The 26,903-nt window shown below is 49.1% G+C and overlaps 2 protein-coding genes and 1 pseudogene across 4 annotated transcripts in view; all 3 read left to right on the top strand.

Annotated features, from left to right (window-relative positions):
* The first annotated feature begins 559 nt into the window (after nucleotides 1–559).
* Nucleotides 560–18,106, top strand: Pigr (polymeric immunoglobulin receptor). The gene is made up of 11 exons (XM_012516904.2): nucleotides 560–695; nucleotides 7,273–7,370; nucleotides 8,702–9,046; nucleotides 10,851–11,507; nucleotides 12,737–13,069; nucleotides 13,613–13,936; nucleotides 14,873–15,050; nucleotides 15,441–15,562; nucleotides 16,203–16,334; nucleotides 16,428–16,486; nucleotides 17,481–18,106. Exons 2-11 carry the CDS (start codon nucleotides 7,331–7,333, stop codon nucleotides 17,574–17,576), a joined length of 2,286 nt encoding a protein of 761 aa, XP_012372358.2. The 5' UTR covers nucleotides 560–695; nucleotides 7,273–7,330; the 3' UTR covers nucleotides 17,577–18,106.
* LOC111812620 lies at nucleotides 8,360–8,511 on the top strand (annotated as a pseudogene).
* Nucleotides 18,107–23,859: 5,753 nt separating the features above from the next.
* Nucleotides 23,860–26,903, top strand: part of Fcmr (Fc fragment of IgM receptor) — a 15,442-nt gene continuing 12,398 nt past the window's right edge. For all 3 annotated transcript variants that reach the window (XM_023701246.1, XM_023701245.1, XM_023701247.1), the window contains exons 1-2: nucleotides 23,860–24,013; nucleotides 26,545–26,880. In XM_023701246.1, coding sequence (XP_023557014.1) covers nucleotides 23,977–24,013; nucleotides 26,545–26,880 — 373 coding nt within the window. In that variant the 5' untranslated portion in view covers nucleotides 23,860–23,976. The remainder of the gene's footprint in view (nucleotides 24,014–26,544; nucleotides 26,881–26,903) is intronic.

The raw sequence follows: 26,903 nt of genomic DNA, 5'->3' as shown, positions 1-26,903 counted from the left end.
CAGGTTCCTAAAAGCTCTGCCTGCCGGGGTTCTGCAAGCTCAGGGGCCGTTAGCCAGGGTTTTGTAGCAGGTGAGTAAGGGATGTCTCGATCTGGGTTAAGCATCCTCGGGAGGGTAGGGGGATATGTTCCTTAGTGGCTGGAGATGTGAGACTGAGAACTAAAAGGCTTTCTGGACACCTGTGCCCAATTCAACAAGTGTCCACTTCCCACCATGCCTTAGGCCAGGCTTTTTACGCTAGTTATTATCTGTGTCCTCTACCTGTGGAATCAGTATTATTTTTCAATCAAAAGAAATACAAGGAAAGGAAAGACTTGCCCAAAGTCTTGCAGCTAGAAAGTGACAGAGCAGGATCTTCATGTTGGACACTCTGTCCCATCTTCTGCCGCTGCAATGACAAAGGATTCCCAAATCACACCACCTCCCCCAGGGGCCAAGGAAATGGAGCCAGAGTGTGGAGCTGAAGTGAAAGGAAAGCCAGGGATCCATGGGAGTCACGTGGGCAGCTGGCTACTGGCCCTATGGGCGAGTGGCCCTTTAAGAGCCCAGGTGTGGGTCAGTCCCTGAGCATAGTTTCAGTTTTGACAGCAGAATCCAGTGCCCTGCTGGCAGCTTCTAGAGAGGCAGGGATTCCGGACTGGCCGGAGGGCTGTGCCCCTGGTACTGGAGCAGCGGGAGAGAGGAAGGTGCTCAAAGTAAGTGTGGCTGCCTGGGATCCCAGGGCAGGATGCTCTCTGGGATGGGAGCTCAGGCAACCCCCACGTTCCCATTCGTGGCCTTGCAGGAATGGGGTGAGGAGGACAGCAGGGCAGGCTGGGTGGCTGTGTGTGGTGTGAAGTCAAGGCGCATGTCCCAGCAGGATGAGAAGGGTCGGCCTGTGTGTGTGTGGAGGCCCCCTCCTTTTCTGCAAAATGTCAGTGGATGAGAAGGAATGACTGTGGTCAGCACAGGACTTTTCCCTTGGAGCTTGGTCCCCAGATTCCCTTACTCCTTTGAGGTGGGTTAACTGTCATCTCAGGTAAGTTGTCTAATCTCTCTGTGACTCAGTTTCTAAATCTGTAAAATAGGGATATAACCAACACCTACTGCTCTAGGCTGATGTGAGTTCAACTGAGAAAACGTGTGAAATAGCTTTGTGAGCTCTAGAACAAGCTAGCAATCACTTGCTGTTTTTCAGTGCAGTTAAATTACTCAAGGACCCATGGAGCACTGTGCAGACCTGGATGCAGAGAATGTATATAAGGTGTTGGACAAAATAAGCCCATGCTGGTCTTTGAAGTTTTCCATCTCCAGTTTCCTGGGAGGCCACATTCTATCCTTTTTTTCTGGGTTTCTAAGTCTGTCTGAAACCCCTTCTAATTTCCACCCAGCACTGCCCCAGCCGATTCTTACCATCTGAAACACAAGTACACAGTACCATAGTATCATGCCTTGGCCCTTTGTGGCAAAAACAATGTCCTCCCAGAGAAACAGGGTAAAGTGGGGCTCAGCCACCACAGATCTGAGGACCTCCTCGGCTCTGAGGTGACCATCCCTCCCTTTACCCATCCTGATGTTACCCCAAGCCAGCTGTGGTACTGCGCATACAAGGGCAGCCACTGGTCGACTCCATCCCCTGTCCCAGCTCACAGGACCACTCAAGGTGCTCATGTTTTATACGACAGTTTTGCCATCAGCTGTTCCCATCACTGGCAGAATCATGAGTTTGTTACCATCAAGAGGGAAGATGTGCCGATGCCAAGGGTTTGAGTAGAGGCAGCGCTGGCTGACTGAAGGCTGAGGGTCTGCCAGAGCCATGTCTAGAGCTCTCCATCCATGCTGCTCCTAGCCCCTGGATGGGTGACGGGCAGAACGAATGGACTCAGCAGACAGGAGAGCAATGTGCTCTACCATTGTCACTTGTCTTTTGGTGCTTCTAGAGCTCCTGGCCTTGGCTTGTAAAAAGCATGGTCGCATCAGCTTTAATTTAGTAGATCCTCGCACCCTAGACTGCTGCGGCTCCATCCTCTCTTGGCATCAGTGCGCCCACTTACAGAAAACAGCGTAACCTACACATGGTAGATGCCAAATAAATACAGGAATAATTTTCAGGAGAGAATTCCTCTCTGGGCATCTCTCTGGGAGACAGGCTATGTTCATATCATGATTCATATTCAAGCATCCGACTTGGTGGTACATACCTATAATAGCACTCAGGAGGTTAAGGCAGGAAGATCACCATGAGTTCAAGGCAGCTTAGGTTATATAGTGAGTTCATGGGCACCCTGAACTGCACAGTGAGGCCCTATCTCAAAAACAAAAACAACGATTTCATAGTGAAGGAAACTAAGACTCCGCAAGTCTGTGTGAGTGCTCTAAAGTCACCAGTAAGTACAAATGACAATGAGTAACAGTCATTCTGATACGGTTGTGAGGACATTTTGATATCATCTAGAACACAAACTATAATTTAAAAATTAGAGGTTGAGCATCCCTAATCTGAAATCTGAAACACCCCTGAACCCAAAACTTTTGAGCGCCAACTTGACGCAAGTGGAAAATCCCACATCCGACCTCATATGATGGGCCTTGGTCCAAACATAGGTGCTCAGAAAACGTCAGATAAAATTATGTACCCTTAGTTTATATGCAGAAGGTATATGGAAAATGTAGGTGAATTTCATCTTAGACTTGGGTTCCCTATCCAAGATACCCCACTAATACATGCAAATACTCCAAAACTTTTAAAAATCTCAATTCTAGAACAACCCTGACTCCAGTATTTTGGGGAAGGAATATTCAACCTGTACGACTCCCGCCTTATGCTCAGTGGAGACCCTGACTCATGTCTCACCCATGGTCTGGGTGACTGTGGGCCGTAGTTGACAGTCAGCACTGATGCAGTGTGACGGAGAAGAAAGAAGCTTTGGCCTCTGTGTGCCCAGTTACAAGAGACAAACATGGCAGACTGTGCTAATATATACCAGGAAGAAATTTCGCCCTTGGCACCTACTTCCAGGTACTGGTGAGTCTTCCCAGACTCTACCATTCCAGGGAAAGATGGACAGGAAAGGATGGGACTAACTCGCTTCTTTAACCCTGGACATCCTGCTCCTTCCCATCCCTACTGCTCACTTGCAATAGGCAGGCACTCCTCTGTACTGCATAGGGACTAACAGCCCACCCTTCTGATCTACGCACCCATTGCAGTTGCTCAGCTGTTACGTGACTTTGGGCAAATTTCTTAGCTCTCTGTGCCTCTGCTGTGTCTTCTGTGAAACAGGGCTACCCATATTTTCTATCTCCTTGTGTGGCAGTGAAAGCTGAACCAGTTAACACAGGCAGATGGCTTGAGGAACTCTGCCTGCATCTTCTGACCGTGCTTCTGATTCATCCGTGGTGCTCACTGCCCTGCTCTCAGCCATCATGGCCTGACCTTTAGAGCTCATGCTCAGGCTTGGAAAGGCCCTCATCAAGCAGTCTTCTCCCCTCTCACGCTGTGGCAAGAAGCAAGAAGACTGCATTGATTTTATACACACAAAAGACCATATATTATTAATCTATGCTTAAAACAACTCCTGAATGTGGCACAGTCACCACCAGGCTACAAATGAGGGACCTGACGCTCAGAATGTAAATAGCCCCAAATCGCACAGTGATAGCACAGCAGAGGAATCGGTGCTCTGTGCCACTTCCCCAAGAAAGTAGAGATACAGAGTGCTCCCCACCTCCCTGTGGGAATAACTGTCATCTCCTTACAGGAGTAAGGAGAGTACAAACGGAAAACTAAGGACTAGAGTAAGGCTTGACCCCAAGACCCATGAGAGAATTGGAGTCCTTGATATTATAGAAAGTGCTTCCATGGACTTTATTCCATTACCCTCCACCATATTCTCCCATCCCAAAGGGCACCCACCCTTCAAGCAAGAATTGCTGGGGACCGTATCTCATTCTGCGGATGAGCGAGTTGAGCTAGCAGATTTTGCCCATGTAGTAGAACTCTCCTTGGACCTCATTGTAGAGCAGGATGCCTCTTTAGCCTCAAAGCTCCCCCTCATGCAGCTCTTGCCAGGCTCCGTATGGTCTGTGCCCGATGCCTCTGCCTGGGGGAGCTGAGAGCCACCATCCAAGGTGAACTCAAGCAAGGCCTCTCCTGGAAGCAGGACAAGGGGCTGTTCCATCAAGACAGAGAAGGTCCTCATTCCCAGCCAGGCCAGCCAGTCCTTGCTCCTCTGAACTCCAGAGCTTTTGCTCTCCAAGTTCACACCCATGCATGGGCTGTGAGAAGTTGACAGCTTGAGTCCCAGTCTACTATGCCCTCTGTGGCCCCTGGGGTTGTGAGGTTATAAGAACAAGTGTCTCTCCAAGTACCCAGCCAGGACCCAGATCCAGGTGACCCTTCTGACCTGAGAAAGAAGACACCTGAGACAAGATAGGCAAAAGTTTAAACTCCAGGTCATAGCATACAGTGCAACGGGATGGGGTTGACTAAATTAATTTGATAAGGAGACAAACCATTCTCCCGCAAAGCTATCATCTTTGCCCTATCCACAATTGTGGGGAAATATATTATGAATATATCAGGTACCCACATAGTTAACTAAGAATGTCTTTAAAATACTATCTTCTGATTTTAGGTCCAGAAAATGTCCTAAAACATGACCTATCAGTTTAGCCCAATAGAACAGACTCCTTTACCCATTCGAAGATAAAAACAGGATTGTGATCTTAGATTCCAATTCTCTCATGGGTCTTGGGGTCAAGCCTTACTCTAGTCCTTAGTTTTCCATCTGCAACATGAAGACAATGGAACCTACCTTGGGTCAAGTAAAAGAAGAACTCAAGGCTTCCCCAGGCTTATTATCATGGGACACATAGTAGGTGTCCAATAAGTGTTTTGTGCTTTCCTTTCATAAGCAAATCCTTTAAATCCAACTTCTGCCACCCCGTAACTTGAGCTTCTCTGAGACTTGACACTCCTGAGTTTGGGAGAAAGTTGGCCTGATATGAAGGTGTCTCTACTGACTTTTAAGGCACAGTCATTTTAGCTGCTATCACAAATTGTTCTAAATTGTACCACTGGGCAAGAAAGAGTTCCTGTTCTTGACAGCTTGGGGGCCTCACTTGCCCACCATCTCCCTTGCCACTGGACTCTGTTTCCTTGCCAGGGTCATCTTCTGCCAGGTTTTCTCTCCTAGCTGCATATGTTTGATGCTCTTGCCCTGACACTTAGCAGAGGCTTATGGGAGCACACACCTCCTCCTTCCACAGGACGTGCCCAGCCATCCAAACTTCACAGACTGAGAAGCCTGACCTGGGAGTCAGGTCTCCCTCGTGGACTGTTCTAGAACACCAGGGAGTTACTCATCTTATCAATTTAGAGGAAAGCCTGCAACACCGCCCAGCCCATGGGAAGACCCTCTCCAGTCTCAGGAATATTAAGAATCTTACTCAACTAGAGATGAGAACCAGAATGAGAATCAAGTATAGTTATTGCCAGTTTGGGCTCTTGAAAGGAGCACATGGCAATTGGCCTTCCCATCTATGACTGTACTCAGAGCAGCACAAATGGCAAATGCAGGTTCCTAGCAGCTTTGCAGCCATCTTATCCCAGGTGATCAGAAAAATTCCTGTCTCGGAGCTTCCCCCTGCCCCCTTTGCCTCTAGCCAGAGGGCCCTGAGCACATCCAAACTTGGGTTGAGTCTGGCCTTTGCCTGAGGTCCTATGCCAGTTTATCTTTGGCCTGGGAGAAAGGTTTGGGGTAATTAACTGCACTTAAGAAAACCTCAAGTTGCCACCTGACATCTATACCCCCACCCTTAACTCTTCCAAAGAACTGGAGGAAACAGAATATCTTTATCTGAACCAGGAAATAAAAGGGTTCCTGGGTGGGAAATTCCCCTATGGAAAAGAAATAACCAAGATAAACAACTCTATTGCCTTTGGCTCAAGTTGGTAAAGGAAGTCTCTGGGCACAGGAGCTGGGGCCAAGACAGTGGGGGGAGATAACTCCCCAGGCTGCCTTCTGTTCCCAGTTTCTTTATCTTTATGGGTGCTCTGTGCTGCCCAAGGTTTATTAGCATTGTTTTTTCCTCCAACACTCTCTGCCCAATCCATTCCAAAGTTGAAAGTCTATCAGAGACACTGGGAGGTAGAGACCCTTTCCTACTCCCTTGTCTCCCCTAGGCTGCAGTTTGGTTCAGAAGTTAGCTGCAGGCAGGCCCTGTGCTGGGCTTACAGTGGTGACAAAGCCCACAGAAGCTGCCTTCGCGTCTCCATCTTTGTCTGCCAGGCCTCGCCAGGCAGGGTTACCAAGACCAAAGCCTCTGTGTTTTCAACTTTCACCCCATAACCAGGTCATTGGGAGATCCTGGGCATCACTCGGCATCTCAATAGCTCAGTACTCTTACTCATGAGATGGTTGTGATTATACATGTCTATCTTATTTTAAGGGAGGTTATAAAGTTCAAACAAATAGTGTCAAAAATGGGGTTTTATAAACCACAGGAGTCAGTACCCATTATAGACATTCTATCAGTGAGGTACAATTCAGCAGAAAGCTTGAAAGCATGGATTCTGGAGTCAGACAAAGCTGGGGTTCAAATCTTCCCCACTCCCAGCTTTTCTCGGCCTACCACCACACACTGAGCCGCTGGTGATGCTGAAGCAAGTACTTAACTTTTTTTCTGGAAGGTAGAGTGTTGATAAGAATGCCCAACTTGTAGAGTTGATATCAGCTTTCAATGAGATAACATCTAAATCATGTAACATGGTGTCTGGGGCATGGAAAGAGAATAATCAGTGATGATAACGACATTTGTCATTATATTTATAACCTTAATAATTAGCAGGTCTACTCAGTAGTTCTCAGTTTATTCATCTGAACACACTAAAAAATATTTCAGCCTCAGGGATATTGGGAGAAGGGTAGCTGAAACAGAAAGATGAGGCTGGCTGCTTACTGGTTGTAAGCAAGCACCCCAAGAGGCCATCCCTGATGTCTGATTGTGCCCTAATACCGTGTCCTCTGGACAGAGACACAGATTTGTTGCTGATGTCCCGGTTCCAATGAGTATGTGGTTTTGGTGAGAAGACAAAAATCTCCTTATGAGTATTGAGAAGCGATAAGCTCTGTAGGATGGCAGGGCCCCGCTGGCCATCCATCCACACATTCTGTGGGACGTGTGTCAGTTGCTGGAGACAGGGAAGTCAAGTAGGTGCTACAGAAACTCTTAGCGCAGCCAGTCTTAGAAGACGCAGGGCCTTCATCTCCCGCGGTGATTGTCTTTCAGCATCTCTCCCAAGAGGTCGACCTGGCCAGCGCAGGCCCCTGCTGCGCCACCAGCAACGATGCTTTCCCTGCTTGTCTTCCTGCTGGCTGCCTTCCCAGGTATGTCACCAGGTCCCAACTTGCTGGGGCTCTACCCACTGCCCCCCATACCCTCCAGGTCCCAGTTCCCTGGGGACACTGAAATCAGATTCGTCTCTAAGGATCCTTCTCAAAATTATACTCCTTCAAAAGGGAGTGATGTGAAGGCAATGCAGAAGCGGGTGGGGCAGGAATGGCAATTTCTAATGTCAAGACCAGGGTTCAGGTCTTTTCTAGGGATCAAAAAAGAAGTTGATCTCAAACCAAGCATCTTTATTAGTGACTAATGGATTTGGAAAAAATGGTTCTTCTTCCTGGCTTTTAGTATTTTTATCCAGAAAAAAGAAATCAGGGACTAGGGACATAGCTCAGCCGTCTACGTGCCTGCCTGGCAAATGCAAAGATCTGAGTTCATTTCCCGGTACCGCATGCCATACCCAGTCCTGCCCCTGGGCTTACTGAGCCAGCCACCGAGTCTAGGTGTGGTGGAACATGCCTACAATCCCAGTGCTAGGGAGGCTGAGACAGGAGGATCACTATGGGTCCAAGCTGCATAGTGAGATTAAAAAATGAGAAGAAGAAGAAGAAAGAAAGAAATCAGCTAGTAAGTGTTTTTAGAAATGCAAGGAACTAGCATGTTGCAAATGCAAAAGTATAACACTCTAAAAAATGATGGATTTTAAATATTTATTTATTTATTTATTTATTTGGTACAGGGTCTCACTACACAGCTTGGACACATAGTGATCCACCTGTCTCAGCATCCCTAGTTCTGGGATTACAGGCATGCACCACCATGTCCAGTTTGGTGGCTAGCACAGTGCGCCTGGGGGGCACACCATATGGTACTGGGATCAAACCCAGGTCCTTGCATGTACCAGGCAGGCACTTAGACCACCAAGCTATCTCCCCAGCCCAAGTGATGGGATTTTTAAAGCACAAAAGATATCGTAGTTGTCATTCATTGCCCTTAAAAGGTTTTGCATTAATGAATTACAGTAAAAATTGAAATATTTACCTGACAGAAGAGATACTGTGATCATGAAGGTGGTGAGGCTCAACCACCACACTGCAGATGTACTGACCCTTGTGATTTTCCCAAATGTGGGAAACTTGACTACATAATTTGTATAGTATGGGACCACACTCATGCGTTCCCTGAAAAGAAAAGAATTAATTTGTGATTAAGCAATCTTTGCTTACTTTTTTATTGACAAAGCAACTGTCTAGCTGTAGTATCTCATAAATAATCACAGAGCATGTGCCTGTTGAGTAGGGTGGGTGGCCTGGCTCCCTTCAGCGGGATTTGTGTCTCCCAGGGCTCAGGAAGCCTCTGCCTGTTCTTTCCACAGTGGTCTCTACGAAAAGCCCCATATTTGGTCCTGAGGAAGTGAGCGCCATGGAAGGGAGCTCAGTGTCCATCATGTGCTACTACCCATCCACCTCTGTCAACCGGCACAGTCGGAAGTACTGGTGTCGCCAGGGAGCTAAAGGCAGCTGCACGACCCTCATTTCCTCAGGAGGCTATGTCTCCAAAGACTACGTGGGCAGATCCAGCCTCACCAACTTCCCAGACCTTGGTGCCTTCATGGTAAATATCACCCATCTCAGCCAAGAGGATTCTGGGCACTACAAGTGCGGCCTGGGCGTCAGCAACCGAGGCCTGAACTTTGATGTAAGCCTGGAGGTCAGCCAGGGTAAGCATCCGGGCTCCTTAGGCCTCTGGAGGAGTCAGAGAGAATTGTGTTAGGTGCAATGGGGATGGAGGGGCTATGGAGGAAGAATTCTTCACAGGACCCGTGTCCTGGCTTGGCGTCAGGAAAGACCTTCATAATAAGATACAAATATAAAACAGTCTTATTTGGGTGTGATGAGTGCACCTTTCTAGATATTCTAAGTCAGTGACATTTTAGGGCTTTACAGAGGCCCCAGAGTAGGGTGGTCACTGGACAGCTTTCCTCATTGTGCTTGTTGGAAGTTGGACATAAGAAGACAGGAAAGCCACAGAAAGAGTTACAGGGATCCTTAAATTCTCACTTCAAATATACCCTTGAGATTCAAGCCTTATATGGCCAGAGGTTCTTTGTATTTTTTTAAAAATGGGATCCATTAAGCAAGGCATGGGGTTACACACCTATAATCTGGGAGGCTGAGGCAGGAGGATCAGAAATTTGATCCCAACCTGGGCAACTTAGCAACTTGGTGAGATCATGTCTCAAAATAAAAAGAATTGGGGCCTGCCCCTTAGCTCAGTTCTTTAAGTGGTTGCTTCCACAAAGCAGTCAGGCTCAGGTTGCTGTGGTTCGATTCCCACAACTCAAGTCAGCCAATCATGCCCTGAAGGCATTTGGAGCAAAAAAAAAAAAAAAAGAAAGGAACTGAGATGTAGCTCAGTGTAAGGTCCTGGGTTCAATTCCCAGCACTGTAAGAACTAAACAACAATAAAAATAGAATCCATGAGTCCATCACAACTATCAGCATAAATTCTAACCTTATTTCCTGATCAGTAATCAGAATTCTGAGGAGCTAGGCACTGAGTGAACACATTCTACCGAAGAAAGGCTCCTCTTGAGTGTAGGCCCCAGCATCATGCCAACCACAGCAGGAGGAAAATGTATCTCTGCCCTCCAGTTGAGGGGAATCAGGATGAACTACTCTAGACAGGATGTAGTGAGTGATGCAGACATGAGGAAGAAAGGTGCAGAGGAGGGAGAGACTAGTGTCGCCTGAGAAAGGACCCAGGAGGTAGAGGGGAGGAAAGGTGTGATTCTGTCCCACCCATCCCAAGGGCCATGACCATCACCTGTACAACAAGAGGCAGTTTCTAGAGAGAATGATTCACAGGTACCAGAGCCTCAGAGCGAAGTTCCAAAGACACAGAGAAGCCATCTAATTTCACGCTTAGATTCCAGCAAGCAAGAAAGGCCATGGAGAACGTGATAAGACAAAATGGCCTGGGCCATTAGCAGTGAGCCGGCAGGAGACTGTCAGGGCTGGCTGTCCAGATTCCTCTTGGCCCCTTGGTGGTAGCATTCCATCCTCCCAGGTATGCGGCAGGATGCCTTGGGATTGAGGGTCTGAGGACACGTCAGAGTAGCCTCTTAGGCCAACTCTTATAAGCAGAGATAGGGGCAGGGTAGGATAATGTTCTTAGATTTTATGGATAGCTTTGAGGTATGAGTACCTTTGGAGTCCTAGCTCCTATGGCTGGCCTTGGAGAAAAGGAATTCCAGCTTCTCTGGCTTTGGGGAAAATAAGGAGTAAGAAAGGAGGGTAGAAGTCAGAGAGAAGCTCTGTTTCTGAGGCTACTTCTAAGGCCTTCCAACACCTTCACTTTGGGGTGCCATTTTCCCATCATCAACAGATATCTCCCACGGTGTCCCCCTTGGCACTCAGGCATGCCAGGTGGCAGCCCCCCTAGGCCCTTCAGTGGGAGCAACAAAAAGCTTAATTTCTCTAGAAGGCAGGGCAATCACCATCCCCCACCCTCTCATCCTGCAGATTCTCTGCTCCCAAACACTGACGTCTACACTGTGGACATGGGCAAGACAGTGACCATCAGATGTCCATTCAGGAGTGAGAACGCTGATAAAAAGAAGATCTTGTGCAAGAAGACAGATCAGTCCTGCGAGCTAGTCATCAACTCCAATCGGGAGGTGGGCCCCAGCTTTCAAGGCAGAGTCAGCCTAGCTATTCAGGGCACCGACCAATCCGCATTCAACGTCGTCATCAACCAGCTGAGAACTGGTGATGCAGGGATGTACATCTGCCAAGCCGGGGAGGATCCTAGCAGTGACAAAAAGAATGTTGATCTCCAGGTGCTAAAGCCTGAGCCCGAGCTGGTTTATGGACAACTGAGGGGTTCAGTGACCTTTGACTGTGCCTTGAACCCTGGGGTGGTGAATTTGCCAAAATTTCTATGCCGGGTGAACAAGAATAAAGGCTGCGATGTGATCGTCAACACCTTGGGGAGGAGGGATCCGGCCTTTGAGGGCAGGATCCTGCTCAGTGACACGGTTACAGCAGACGGCCACTTCAGTGTGCTGATCACAGGCCTGCAGACTGGGGATGCGGGAGAATACCTGTGCGGAGCCCACTCAGATGGAGAGCCCCAGGAAGGCTGGCCCCTCCAGGCTTGGCAGCTCTTCGTCAACCAGGGTGAGCCCCTGCAGGCAGAGAGAAGGGGTAGGCGGTCTGCTGGTGGGGGGCTCTGCTCTCTGTGTCTCCCTGCACTCACACTCATCCACCAGTCAACAGCAGGCCTTCCAAGGAACCCTCAACTGACTGCTACATGGGCAGCAGTGCAGTCTCTGCCTTGGGTGAGGTCCTGACTGCTCTTCTCTGTTATGGGCTTTTGATGGCCTTGATTGATATGAACAAGCAGAGCTGAGCCCCTAAAGCAAGACTTATAGACTGTTGAGGATTCTGTGCCTTGGTAATCCCTGTCCCCTCCCCTCCCCTGATCCCGAATCACTGAGCCCTGAAAGAGGTGGATGCTTCTTCACTTGGACACTCAGATTGGTCTCAGAACTTCCTGGAAAGGTGAGGCCCAGCCTCAAATATCCATTCCCACATCACTTCAGTTTGTTTGTTATCTAGCAAGATCTAGCCCACTCAGCTACACTTTGGAGAAGCTACAACACAGTAAAATAATTGAAAATCTGCACCTTCTCACCCTGGTGCACTCTGCAGCAATATCCTCATGAGAAGCAGGAAACCAGTGCTTGTAGTTCAAAGCATCTATCCGTGCCTGTAACTTTGCTTCAGAGGTCTGTGCTCCCAGGGCACTTTTTCCATATCTGGCTTCAGATCTTCACCACATCCTTTCCCATCTTCAGCCACACAGAGTTCTCTCTAGACCACAGCATTAGCGGCTTGGAGAAGGGCAGTCCTCTTTGAGATGCTTCTCAAGGTCTTTGATCATTAAAATTGTCTGTGCTGTGTATGTGTTAAATCATGCCCACTCTAAACGTATTTTATTAATGTATAATTGATCCATTAGGACATTTTTGTAGGATAAGCTAAGGCATACACGTGTACATGTGCACACGTGTGTGCACGCACACACACGCACACACAGATGCACACACACAAAAATGTGTTTTTGAAGAAGCCAAAGGAAAGGGCTGATACTCTCTCCCTTCATTGGATCCCTTCTCTGCTAAGAGCAAAGAAGAGAAAAGGAATGAGGTGCACATGTACTGGTGGCAGAGGGTGCTGGAGTCTGCTCTTGGTGGCTCCGGCTGTGTGACTCAGGGAAAGTCTTCCATTTGGAGCAGGGTGAGCTGTTCTCCTGCCACTATGGCTAAGACCATGGAGGGAAACTGCTCGGGCTGTGCGAGGCTCTCGTTGCCTTGCATCCTTCTCATGCCATCTCTATCTTCCAGAGACCATAATGCCCCATGTGCCCACGGTTGTGAAGGGGGTGACAGGAGGCTCTGTGACTGTGCTCTGCCCCTACGACCCCAAGGACAGCAAGAGCCTCAAGTACTGGTGTCGCTGGGATGGAGAGCGAAATGGCCGCTGCCCGCTGCTGGTAGAGAGCCAGGGGAAGGTTCAGGAGGAGTACGAGGGCCGGCTGGCTCTCTTTGAGGAGCCAGGCAATGGCTTCTACACCGTCATACTCAACCAGCTCACCACCCAGGATGCTGGCTTCTACTGGTGTCTCACCAGCGGCGATACTCACTGGAGGACCACAGTGGAGATCAAGGTTGCTGATGGTAAGAGCGGAACTGGGCAAGAGGGATGGGTGAAAGCCCCAAGGCCACTCCTGTAGCAGGAGTTTTGCCCTGACCACTCCTACCTCACCTACATCCATGTTGATGTACAGATCCAGACAGTCCTGAAGAAAAAGCCTACCCTGTCCAGCGGTCACGCTTTCACACTGGTGACAAGCAACCTATGAGCTTCCTTGTGTAGCATCTCCTAATTGCAGGACAGTCACCTCCCTTGCTGTGGGCAGGGGTCACCTGAAGTAAAATACTGGAGATGGCTCTGAGGTTGGAACTAAATGAAAAGGAAGTGTAAGGAAAGCACACTACGGTCAACTGGCCAGGACTGTGTCCTCTGATAGGCTGATCATGGTGGGCTCTGACAATAATTAGCACATTAGCACGTCATTGTGTTACGTGTGTGTCAGCATAGTGCATTTATTTACAAGGCTATCTGAAGAGGAAATACACACAGAGGTTACCACCCAGTCAATTCCTGCAGCATCTCCATGTTCTGCCTTGTGACCTGTTTCTTCTCCCTTCCTGTTGCAGGAGAACCGAGCCTTAAGGTATCGAAGAACACAAATGCTGTGCTGGGGCAGACCCTCAAGCTATACTGCCACTTCCCATGCAAATTCTATTCTTACGAGAAATACTGGTGTAAGTGGAGCAACCAGGGCTGCCAGGCCCTGCCCAGCCAAGATGAAGGCCCCAGCCAGGCTTTTGTGAGCTGTGACCAGAACAGCCGGCTTGTCTCCATGACCCTGCAGTCTGTCACTGTGGAGGATGAGGGCTGGTACTGGTGTGGTGTGAAGCAGGGCCAGACCTTTGGAGAGACTGCAGCTGTCTATGTGGCAGTTGAAGAGAAGGCAAAGGGTGAGTCTTTAAATCTCACATCCCTCAGCACCCTTCAAAAGCTCTTGCTTAACGACTTTTCAATCAGAGGTGGTCCCTACATTTGACTGTAAGAAGTGGGGGTGGAGGGGCAGTGAAGGTGTCCTTCACACATATAAGTGAGATAGAGCTGGTGCATCTGCTAATGAACCACACCATTAAGACAAGTCCCGTCACCACCCTTCAAACCAGATGGAAATCCCTTCCATATCTGGAACTCTGCTTTTATGTGTAGAAATTTCAGAGTCACTATTCTGTGCAACATAGTCACCTTTCCTCCTGCTACCCAAATCTGTTCTCAAAAGAGGACCAGATACCTTGTTCACAAGGTCTGATGCAAAAAAATGAAGGCACAGAGCTGGAGACGTAGCTCAGGACTAAAACATGTGCTCAGCATGTGTGGAGCCCTAGCGGCACGGAAAAGAAAACAAATTAAGGCAACTTTAATTTTCACTTACAGTCACTTTTCTAAAGGCCACGTGAAATCTCCTAGGATGTTTTTAGCCCCCTCAGAAGTCCAAATGGTGTCCAGGGCCATCCAGTCTAGTTCACTGAGGGGTTGTTGCCAAGCTACCACCAGGTGGTGGCAGTGGCCTCCTCAGGCCTCTAGACCACTGGCTGGAGTAGAGATTCCATCTCTGCCTCTAAGTGTTGGGCCCTCTTCACAGCCGGTCTATGGCACCCAGCAGTGAATGTGGAAACAAACTCAGTACCGCTGGGTTGGAGATCAACTGTGACGAGCTAGAGAAAGTCATGGCTCCTCTGTCTCTAGTGTCCTCACGGAGCCACCCCAACCTCCTTGACCTCTAACCCAGCCTGGGATGCCTGACGAAGTCTCACTGCTCAGATCTCCTAACTTCTAAAAGTAAGATCAAGGAGACCAAACCCTAACTCAGCCCTTGCTCTGCTCTGCTCCAGGGGCTGGTGCCATCAACCCAACAGCTGCAAACAGTGCTCCTGAGGAGGAGGTGGTAAAGCCCCAGGTGGAGAACAAAGCTGTGCAGAACCAGAACCCCAGGCTATTCGTAGAGGAAAGAGTGGTGGAAAATTCAGGAAACCAAGCCAGTGGGGGCAGAGCATCTGTAGATGCCAGCAGGTGAGGAGAGATCCAGGGCGCTGCACACAGAGAAGGCCAAGGAGTTGATTCTGGACCACTAGATCTGAAGAGCAGAGCCTGCTCCCATCTTAAGTCGGGGAAGCCATCACTACCTCTGCTTGTGCACAGCAGGTCCCTAATACCCTCAGTCCTTCTCCCAAGGCTGGGACAGGGTTTGTACTTCAGCTCCATCTCCCAGGACTGGGGTGCAGTGACAGCCCTGTTGTTGTCTTGCTGGGCCTGGAAAGAGTTCTTAGAACAGAGTGGAGAGCTCTGTCAGGAAGGTAAGGAACTAAACCAGGGAGGACCACTAGCTGGAGCCAATTTTCCAGTTCAACCTGGAGCCCTCAGGTCCCTTTCTCTGTGACGAACTCAAAATCCTTCTTTCAGCTCTGAAGGACACAGTGGGAGTTCCAAAGTTCTGCTCTCCACTCTGGTGCCCCTGGGCCTGGTGCTGGCGCTGGGGACTGTGGCTGTGTGGGTGGCCAGAGCCCGGCACCGGAAGAATGTGGGTGAGTCCCAAGTGCTCCCCATTCCACCTCCAGCCCTGAGCCCTGAACCCCAACACAGATGCCCAGAGAAGAGCCACCACTGTCTCCTCCTCTCCACAGGCTCACACAGAGGATTCTGAAGAAGCAGAGGTTGGGGAGTAGGGGTTGGGAGAGGCACCCCATACTCTCCCATATTAACTAAGTGCTGCTGCCCAGATACTGCCCCTCGCAGGCCGTCTCCCATTGCTTGGGGACTTAGTTCAGATGCCAGTTGGTAGGAGACCAGGGTACCAGGGAGACCTGGGCTTCGAGCTCCTTGCTCACTAATACAGTGTGTGCCTTTGACATGTCCCCATTTCATCCCTCCATTCTCGAAGTTCCAGGAAGGATGATAATAATCATCCCACAGAGTAGACCTGAGGTGAAATTGGGCGCTGAGCATTGAGAGTCACCTGGTGACAAAGGTCAGGGATCAAGTCTTGATTGCTCATGAGAAGGACTGAGTGCTTTTCCATTCAGCCTCAGGCAGAGTCCGAGGTGGCCATGAGAGGACTCCAAGCCCTACACCATCGCATAGGCTGCAGAGGAACTGCTCAGAGGGTGGGTCCCCCGGTCTCCTCTGTCCAGATCGTTTCCTACACCAGTTCTTCTCTTTTCACAGACCGCTTATCCATTAGAAGCTACAGGACAGACATTAGCATGTCAGACTTTGAGAACTCCAGAGATGTAGGTGGTCACGACAACATGGGAGCCTCTCCAGTCACTCAGGAGACAGTGCTTGAAGGAAAAGTTGGTATGTTTGATGCCTGGGCAGTGAGGACTGGTTGTAACCCCGTACCTAGTGTGAGCACAGGTTGGAGGAGAACTAACCACTCTCTCCATGCAGAGGTCATGGACAACACTGAGAGCACCAAGGACAACGAGGAGCCCAAGAAGGCAAAAAGGGTAAGCAGGAGGAGGGAGGGTGGCCTGACTGTATGGCACAATTGCAGCATGAGGGCCTTTAGTCAGACATTGGGACAAAATTACCTCTGTGTGGGGGCTGACCCCAGAGCAAGGAGAATGGTGGAAACAGAATATAGGAGGTCTTTCAGAAGGAAGGTGCGCCATCCTGGTTGGGGAATGTTGATGTGGATGAGGTTGATGGAGGAGGGAGGAAAACCAGAAGCTGAGAGAGATGTCATAGGGAGGGAGATCATGCATCAACACTGGGGACCAGATGGGTGCTCTTCCAGGTCTGTGGCACCAGGGACTTCTCAGGAGTTGGTTACCCATCCTCCCTTGAGTGCTTGGCTGGAGAAGACTTACTCATTGTGGGCCACTTGATAGTCACTGGAAACACCTGTCCACGCTAACCAAGTGGTGGTGCCTGAGTCCACAGAGGCAGCATCTGCTTTTGGGTTCCCTGGCCCCCTCCCCTCATGCCTCATGAGGGCCCCTTGCAAAGACACCACCTTACCTCTCACCCAGAGGCACAGAGGCTCTTGGCCATGTCTGCCTTCCTTACAGCAGCAGGGGCCCCATTTAGCCCAAATAGGAGATAGAATTAGTCCTGGAGTCAGGCTCTCCTGCCAGGCTAGGGGTGCTAGAAAGTGACCTCTCTAAGCTGGTGGAGAAAGAAAACCACAGACCTCTGGCTGGTGCCAGTCCAGGCCACCTTGCATGTGGACTGTGCAGACCACTTCCGGGGGCAGCCCCAGGCAACGGAGGTGGTTCTGCCCCATGTGTCAGAAGGAGGTAGTGAGACAGAAAGAGGTATTTTTAGAGGCTGCAACTTTCCATTTCTCATGATTAGTCCTCCTGATGAGCACAAGAGCTGGAGTGAGGACAGCGGTCACACAGGCTGACCTTGCTCAGGTCAAGAGGGCAGATCCAGGCTATGGAGCTGTCCCCTCCCTCCCAACCCTCACTCACTGATGTCTCTGTTCTTGCCCCTCAGTCATCCAAGGAGGAAGCTGATATGGCCTACTCGGCCTTCGTACTCCAGTCCAACAACATTGCTACCCAGGCCCAGGATGGGCCCAAGGACGCCTAAGCAGAGCCAGCCACCCGTCGCACCCACGACAATCACCTTCAGAATCATGTTGATCTTTGGACCCCAGCTTCAGAGGCCTCCACTGCCTGCCCTCACCCCCACCTGGGCTTTTCTCCTTGTCCTCAGAGGGGCACTGCTTCACCTTCACTACCCCATGGGGACATTAAAGCCTGTCCTAATTGCTTCTGCTAGGGTGAAGGGTGTGAGGAGCTTCGACCTGCAGCTTCTTCCACTTGAGAGAAGCTACAGAACTGGGCAAGGATTCAGGTTTTGGATGGGCTACTGTGAAAGCAGGGACCAGCTTGGGGCCCATCTCAGGAAAGAGCCACTTGGAGCCTCTCTGTACCCGAGGGGGAGAAGTCAAGGAGATTTTTCCATCCACTCCATCTCGGCCTCCCTTTCTCTCTTCTTTCCTTCATTCCAAAGACATGTGTGAATCTTAGGAGAATCCAGGTGCCCTGCTACACACTGGGATAGGTGTTCCTCAAAACTCAGCTCGGTCTAAAAGGCTATAAATGCCCTGTACAAGGCCTGTGCTCCTCTCCCTGTCTGTCTGCTCACTAACACCTGACATCTCACCTCTGCCCTTGCTGAGTGACATCATCAAGTGCCAAGGGCTGGGGGCATACACACAGCCTCCACAAATACACATCCTTGGCACTACATAGATAATAACAGGGAGGTCCTGAGAGGGATCCTTGGGGTACTCAGTAACACAAACCACTCTCAAACCAGATGTGGCATCTCCTATCATCCTGAACGCTGATCTTTGAGGCCCCTGATCCCTGTTGGAGGCAGTTTTAGAATAAAGATGAAGGGAAAAAACATACCTGGAGACAGACCTTCCCCAGGCCCCAACCCAGGAAAGACAATCTTCTCCCATCCCATCACTCACATGGATCTGGGATGAAGGAAAGGTCAAATGCAACTGGACTTGCTCCTTCTAAGTGGAGAGGAGGAAGAGGTGCTTAGCCACGCCTGGGAACAGCTGACCTTCCAAACACCGAAGATCCAAGTCTTTTTCCCTCTCGACTCAGTGCTTCCCCCAGCACCAGTGAGCTGGCACTTGCTAACAAATCAGAAACATTACGAATCATTAAAGGCCATGATTGCTACCAGCAAGCCTCACACTGCATTGTCTCCCTCACCTGCGGTTTCCCAGACAGCCCTCTCAGCGCATTTCGCCTTGGTCCCACTTTAAGATACCCCGTGACATGCATCTAACCCAACAGTCTCCCCCACTGCCAAGGCTGAGCGGAAGGGGCTTAGAAAGTAGCTAAATCTGCTCTCAGTGAGAGAATTGTTCCATGCCTACTCCTATAGGTAAGACCCTAAAGTTCTATATTATAGAAAATAAGATTTTAGTGGAATAAACTAAAAGCAAGTAGAATCTTGTAGGTGCTGGAAGAAAAATCTAGGTGAAGCATCCATGGGATATTTAACTTTGAATCTTGAACAGGATCTATATGCTTCTGATCAAAACCATGCAAGCTAGTTAAATAACAACTTATGGTGTACAGTAGTTGACCCAGGGCTTTTTGGGGGGTGTGGTGATTACATAAAGACATCTTGGTCTATTAAGATCACCCCAGGTACTGGCGCTAAACTATGAGGTGTCCCATATGGAAGGTCCAAGTTATCCATTAGCAGCTTGTTCCCCTCTCTGACACTTAGGGTCTTCCCCATGGCCTCAGTGGTAGAGAGTTCTGTACAGAGAAGTCCTCAGTCCTGTGTGGGCCCTCATGAACCTTGCCTTCTCCCTGGACCTTGGATGTAAGACATATCCTTTGAAGGCACTAATACATTAGTCCATTTCCACCAGCTGCAGTGCACTGCCCCTATTCCCAGGCCCTGGTCTGGCCGAAGGCCTTGGGACCTTCTCCAGGCAGGAGTGACAGCCATCAGGAATGTTAATTCTTTCTTCTCTAGGGTGGTGATGTAGATTCAGCTTTTCCTAGAATAATAGCAAACCATTTTAGGAGAACTAAAATTATAATGGATGCCAGGACCTGTTACCCCCAGGAATGTGCAGCTTCTGCACTAGTGGGCCAAGAACCCATGAGCCAACAGCAAGCTTGTGTATCCTACCCCGAACACTGGAATCAAAGGCTGAGAGAAGTCACTAAACCCACAAGCAATCTTACTTCATTTCTAACCAGAGATTGGCAGTAGCAGATAGCAAGTCAACCAGTGTTCTGCCAAAGCCCATCTGCTTTCTGTGCAGCCTGGGAGGAAACCCATAACGGAGGACTTGCATCTCGGGAAGGCATCATTTATCCCCACACACGAGAGTAACAATTGACTGGTGACTGCTAATACATCAGTTCCAATGACCACAGCCATTCAGGTACTACTTAAATGTCTGACAATGTGGAAATCCTTTCCAAGTTCTTAGAGTATCTTTTTTATTTTTCTCTTTTTATTGTGGGTTTTTAAAAAAATGTTTTTGGTACAGGGTTTCACTATGCAGCTCAGACTCGTAGTGATCCTTCTGTTTTCAGCCTCTCCAGCACTGAGATTACAAGCATGAGCCACCATACCTGGTCTCTGTTGCCAGCTCAACCCTTAAGGTGGGGTGGAGGGGTCCTGTGTGGCCTGTGGTGCTGGGGATCGAACCCTGGTTCCTGCGCTTGCCTAAGCAGGCGCTTAGTCTGCTTAGCTCTCTCACTGGCCCTTTTTTCTCTTTTTAAAAGTCTGTTAGGTAATGATGTGACTTTTGCGTTGCTAAAAGAAATTTGTTACTGCAATTAATTTGGTTTTGTGAAGCTAAAAATATTTTCCCTGAACTTTCCATACCTCAGAACAAAGAAACTCTCCTAAGAACTTTAGAAGACATAGAGAAAAATTGCCCACCGTATGGTCTGTAGAGCTGGTTCCCAAGCCAGAGAAGCAGAGTTCCTACTTCTTATTCTCCCCAAAAGAATTAATTCCTCTAGGAAGTGTGTATAATAAAAATAGGGACTATCTCAAAAAAACATATCTAAGTGGGCAGTGGGCACATACATGACAGAGAAGATGCAAGACTAAGACCAATGGTGGGGGGGAGACTAAGCCCAGTGTTTCCCAGGTGGCCAGGAAGCTCAGGCAGGAATGGGGAAATCACCAACCATGCAAGCCAAGGAGCTTTCGAGCTTCTCACCTAAGCCTTGGAAAGCAAAGGGCATTCCTGGGCTGGGAGAGGAGCTCAGCAGAGAGCAATTTCTTAGCACACACAAGGCCCTGGATTCCACCCCCAGCAACACAGAAAAGAAAGAAGACAAACGTGCGGCCAATACACTCTCACTAGAGCCCAAAATCTTTGTCCTGAAGAGAGAGATGAGAACATCCTAAAATTCAGGATTTCCCAGATAAATCACATTAAATTCCCTTTGGCGGGGAGGGGCTCCCTGGAGAGTTCACCGGGCAGAAGGATTGGTATGATTGATCACTGTAGAGAGTAGCACTGAGACATGAGGAGGGTCTCCATTCAGACAGGCGTGGAGATGACTCTGTGGAGCCTGGCTGGGAGTCGGGGGGGAGAATAAGGCAACCACCAGCAGAACCCATAACAGCCACCTCAGCCATGCAAGGCAAATCTCCATCCACTCGTCCTACCTCCAGACCGCATGCCAAGCTCTTGCAAGGCTGGCCTCATGCTACCTCCCCAGCCACCTCAGAAGAAATGCTGTGATGGGGGAGGACAGCAAAGCCTAAGTGAAGAAGAACTCATGGAGGATATACGGATTCACCTACGGGATCTGAATACCTCCGAGGGCAGTGGTATGATTTACTCCTTCCACCGGCCTGTCTTTGGGCCCTGAAAGTTTTTCTTAAATCAGGCTCCTCCCTTGCAGCCCCTACAAAGTATGAGCCATTGAGTCCCCTGTCCCTCATGTGCTACAGCCTGGCCTGCTCCTGGAGGAAGAGCAGCAGGACAACACAGTAGCCTGCAAGTACCAAGAAGGTCAAGTTTACACAAAAAAAAGAAAGACAAGGGAGCAACTGCATAGGTTACCCAGGGGCCAGTCTTCCCTTGAGCCCCAACACAAGACCCTGGGATGCTGCAAGCAGGCTGGGCCAGCCCAGGTCTGGGAGCTCCAATTGCTTGTGTCACCTCTCACCTGACAGCACTCAGACGCCTTATTCTTGATCTTGGCCCTAAGTGATACGTGGGCAGCACACACGAACGCTCTCCTGTCTTCTCTCATCAGCACATACGCAGCGCTGCCTGGCAGGCCCTAGCCACCATGCTGCCCACCCCAGCCTGATCAGCATAGACATTCACCCACTCATGCATCACACCACACCACACACATGTATGGTGTACTGTATGCATCCCACGCCACACCTTACACATACACCACAACATAAACATTGCAGATCCATTTACTCATGGCCACACAGTGTGTACTACACACTCCAGGTTCAGAGATCACATGACACTTGCCGCACACTCACAAGTCGCCCCGCCCTGTACCTCACACCCTCACACCTACACTTGCAGTTATGCACAGCAACCCTGCCCATTCATATTCTTTCTCTATCTGCCTGGGTCTGCAGGACAGCCCCACCCTCCCGCAGCTGGATGGCACAGCCCAGCTGTGGGACAGCTACAGGGCAAGGGAGCGGCTCAGTAGGAAGGGAGGGCTCGGATGCCAGCTGCTGCTTCCACCGTCACTCTAATCGGAGGCCGAACTGCTCATTTGCTGGCTGGAAGACATCACGCGGACAGCTGCTTTGAGCTGCACAGACCCAGATGGGGAAGGCGGAGCAGCAGCCACCCCCGCATGTGTTTCCTCTGCACCTGCTCTGAGCCGCACACTTGACCTCAGCTGCGGAAGCTGTTCTGTGTTTTGGAGAGCATGTGACAAATCTGGAATGCGGAGGCAAGAGGGAAGTGGGGTGAACAGAACCCAGGAGGAGCCTGGGAGCTCTGGCAGCCACTGCTCCCTGGTCCCTGGAGCAGTGTGTGAGGCCCTGAGAACCAACGTCCAAAATGAAACAGCCAGGGAGGAAGCCCTGGGAATCCTCTGCCAAAGAAGAGCCCTGCACATGTCAGTTTATGGGGCTCATAAAGCACTTTCATGTCACTGATTCTGCTGGATGTCATAAAAGATGGGTAAGACAGTCAGCCTGGGGACTGTCCCTGTTTTATCAATGGGAAGATGATGGCCCAAGCAAGCTTGCATGAAGTTAGAAAATGCCAACAAGGACTTGAGCTTTGTAACCTGAATCCAAGGTCTATCTGTGATGCCTCAGAGCCTTGGCATCTCTTTTCCTCCATCAGCAGGCTTTGCTCTTTGGGCTCTCGAGGTCCTAAAGGATAGTTCGGCCAGGCTACTGGGAGGTCAAGCAGAGTTGCAGTATGACTGGTCCCACTCTACTCCTGGCACTGGCCTTGTGGCCACTGGACCTGAGTGGTGAGGAGTGCTGGAGGCACTGGCTGAGCTGTCAGAAAGACTTGGGAATGATGCTATACAGGAGGGAAGGCCAGCAGTCACCTTGTCCTGCCTTCATTTTATATCTAAGAGGAGTAGACCCTTGACTACTTCATTGCCTAGGGCTGGTAGAACTCAAGTTGTCCAGTGAAGGCGCAGGCTCCTCTACATAGCCTTCAAAATCTCTCTTCTATACACAGGCAGATCTCAAAGTCCTTAGAGAGACACTGGCCCAGAATTTCTCAGTTAACCCTATACAGGAAAGGATATTGTACCGTTCCTTCTGGAATTCTTTAAGGTTCAAATCTGTGTCTGAGACCATCTGGGATACAAGCAATCAGCATTGGGGTCATAACTCAAGACTTGGGTCACAAGTTAAAACTAACATTGCAGTCATAACCCACATTGTTCATTGCCAGGCCGGCCACAACTCAAAGGTTAGCAAGTGGCACCTTCATACAGGAGGCACTCAGAAGGATGTGTCAAATGATTAATGGTGACTGATGCAAACTGCAACCTGCATCTTCTGACTTAAGGTTTAAGCTTTGTCCACATCACCTTCATCGAATGTCATGAATAGGTAACAGGTTCTTTTGCTCTGAAGACACGCATAAAGTGACGCCGGCTGAGGAGTCCACTGCTATGCATGAGTCACCAGAGGTCCCTAGAGAACAAGTGCCCAGGAAGGAAAGATCAGGCGTGGTGGTTGCTTAGGGGTCCTTTGAGCCTTGCTGATCCATTCTTGTGAAACACAATATGTTTTTTCAACTGATTTCCCCTGTGGTTTGCTGATGTTTTCTTTTTTAGATTATGACTAGCTAACAAACAAGACAAGTTATCATTTCCTCATTTTTGAAACTTTTGTCCCTCAAGAGGGCCAGAATCTCTGTCACAGTCCTGATTTGAAGGGCTCCTGGGTGAGCACTGGGGTCTCTGACCCCCCACCAGGGGCTTCTGGACGGGATCTCGCTTTGGACAGAAATATGAACCTCTGGCTTTTCTCACTCTACTTCCTTCCAGGTAAGTGCCCCTAGGAAAACACTTCAGACTTCTTGTGAGGCTTGAGTTGGCCAGGGGTAGCCATTGCCAGGCATCTCCAGCTCTGATGTTTCTGGAAAGTTTTAGTTGCAAGCTGGTATCTAGGGCATGACAAGGATGGAGATCACAGGAGGCGTTGGAGGACCCCTCTCTCTCTCTGCTTGTGCTCTTCTTTCCACTCCACATACTTCTGCTCTGTGTTAACCATAAAGGTCAAACGTGTCACCTCTCCTAGGCATACTCATCTATTAATATGAGGTCTTGAAGCTGTTCTTTCTTATAACTTCTACCTTTTCTTTCTTTAGCTGTTTGTTGCTCTTGAATTTCTACCTTTCAACTCCAATCAAAGATTTCCAAATTCATTCTACACTTCAATCTATCTCCTGAGCCCCATATCTCAATTCACCACTATCTCCTGTGCACCCTGACTTCAATATCACAACAAGATCTGAAAAGGAGTATGGCTAATGCCTTATCTCAAACTCCTTATTCCAAACCAGCTATTCCAGCTGTCAAAAGGATCTTGAACATCTGCCACAAAGTTCCAGCATGGTTTTTCACCACCTCTTCTCTTTACCTCCTCCCAGATTTTGGTCCAACCAATGACCAACCCATGTAGCTACTAGATACATGTTTACCATAATGAGAAACAATAGGGGTCTCACTTTATGGGGGTGGTAACAGAGGGAAAGGCAAGGAAAAGAACATACAACCATTTCTCAACTCACTCCCACTTGATCCAACTCAGTCTGTTTGAGTTCCAAACAACCTTCCTACAGCCTGACTCTACTCATAAGAATGCTCCTTCTCAAACCACAGTGGTTCCCACTGCCTAAGGAGTTAAAGGCACACTCCTCTTTGCTCTGAGCTTACCACACTCCCTGAACTTTCTCCTGGCAGACACGGCTCCTCTTTGAACATATGCTTCACACCCCTACCACTCTGCCCTTGCTCAAGCTATTCTTTCTGCTGGAAACATCCTTCCATTCAGCTCCACCCTTTATGTGTTCCTCAAGTGTGTCTCAAATTCCACGTCCTTCCACTCATTTTCCTGAGCCACCTTTTCTGAGCACCTGTCACCAATCCCATTGACAGGGTGACCTGTTCATGCTTATCATATTAAGTTTGTTAAATATGACCCTTCAGGTTAAAAAGGCTTCCTGGTTAAATTTGATTTCTTTGTGATGTCTTAAATATGGAAGAAATTCAAATGCTTCCTGCACTGAAGATTGAAAAGTCTTTAAAAAACCAAAGGAATAGATTTTAATGCAATGTCAGGTGTGGGATACATGTGCCCTTTTGATGGTTAGCTAAACTTAAGTCTGAGAAGGAAGAGGGCTTGGGCAGAAGTAGAAGCTCTACAGGTATAAGGATACTCAAAGGTTACCTGGGCCTGCCATGCCCAGCACCACCATCCTGGCTGCACTGAAGAGGTCCCTGCCCTGGGCCATCCTTCATGCTCAGTCCTACAGGGAGAGGAGCAAGCTGTCTCAGTGTGCCACACCCACATCCTTCTTCCAGACCTGGAATTCCTCACACAGATGGATTTGGCCCTCTTTCGGTAGCTGTACAAGCTTCTATTGTGATCCTTGCTGGGGAAGCAGGTCAGAGATGGGGAGCCTGTATCTACAGGCTGGGATGCCAGCTACCTATTCATACACCAGGGCTTGTGGTCTGGTCAGAAGGAGGGAATGAAAAGAAAAATGAGACGAGCAAGAGGCTGGGGGAAGCAAGCATGAGTCAGTTTCCCTTCTGTAGCCACGCTTCAGAACAGACATTTGAGGACTACATGACTTTGTCAGGATAGGGGAATATAAGATATTTGCCCAGGAGTTGATTAGTTTGATTTATAACTTTATAGTTTTTATTTGTTTGTTTTGTACCAGGAATCAAACTCAGAACCTTGTGCATGCCAGGCAGATGCTCATCCCCAGCACCATAGTTTTTATAAACACATGGTATTTGGGCTTTTAGATGTAGCCCTAGGCAAATATTGGGTGCCCAGTGTTGTGGCATACCCCGCATTGTAGCCCACACTGGCTACACCTTCTGTAGGTTGTAGAACAGGGTTCTGCCCTAAAGCAAGGCAGAGTCACGGGCTGCGGGCTCCCGAGCCCCTCACCTTAATCCTTAATAATAATACACACACCTGACGCTGTGATTGAACACATCCATACACAAGCACACCTCCCTAGAATTAATTCTTCACTCTATTGTATGAGCATAAGTATTTTTGAAGAGTTTCTTTGGTGTGCAGGGGCTCTTTTTCCATTTTTCTTTCTTTTTTAGTACTGGGATTTGAATGCAGGCCCTCCCACTTGTTGGTCAGACATTCATGGCTGAGCTGCCTCCCCAGCTTTGGGAGGGTAGGCTTTGAATTGGAAGGGTGACAGTACAATTTGCTAAGATGGAAACAGTGTGTGAAAGAACAGATTTGGAAACAACAACCATCTGTACATTGTGAATTTGATCATGGACAGAGCTTCCTCTAAATCTACTCCCTCTCTCTGCAGTCTCTGGGGCTATGAAGATCTTCCCACAAGTAAATCTGGATGGACCTTTGGGCGAATCTGTTGTCATCAAGTGCCCACTTGCTGGAGAAATAGGAGTGCGGATGTACCTGTGCCGGCAGATGCCTAGCTCTGGGATGTGCGCCACGGTGGTATCCAACAACTTTGTCAAGGAGGAATACAGAGATCGCATCACTCTGTTGCCAAGTCCAGACAAGACTCATTTTCTAGTGGAGATGTCAGAGCTGACTGAAAGTGACAGTGGGGTCTATGCCTGTGGATTGGGCTTCAACACAGACCGAGACAAGACCCAGAAAGTCATCTTGAATGTCCACGATGGTAAGTCACCCAGCTGTTCCACC

This window comes from Octodon degus, unplaced genomic scaffold (assembly GCF_000260255.1).
Source record: "Octodon degus isolate 3935 unplaced genomic scaffold, OctDeg1.0 scaffold00131, whole genome shotgun sequence".
NCBI classification, from domain to species: domain Eukaryota; kingdom Metazoa; phylum Chordata; class Mammalia; order Rodentia; family Octodontidae; genus Octodon; species Octodon degus.
The sequence above is the reverse complement of the archived record's forward strand: the minus strand, read 5'-3'. Positions and strand labels throughout refer to the sequence as shown.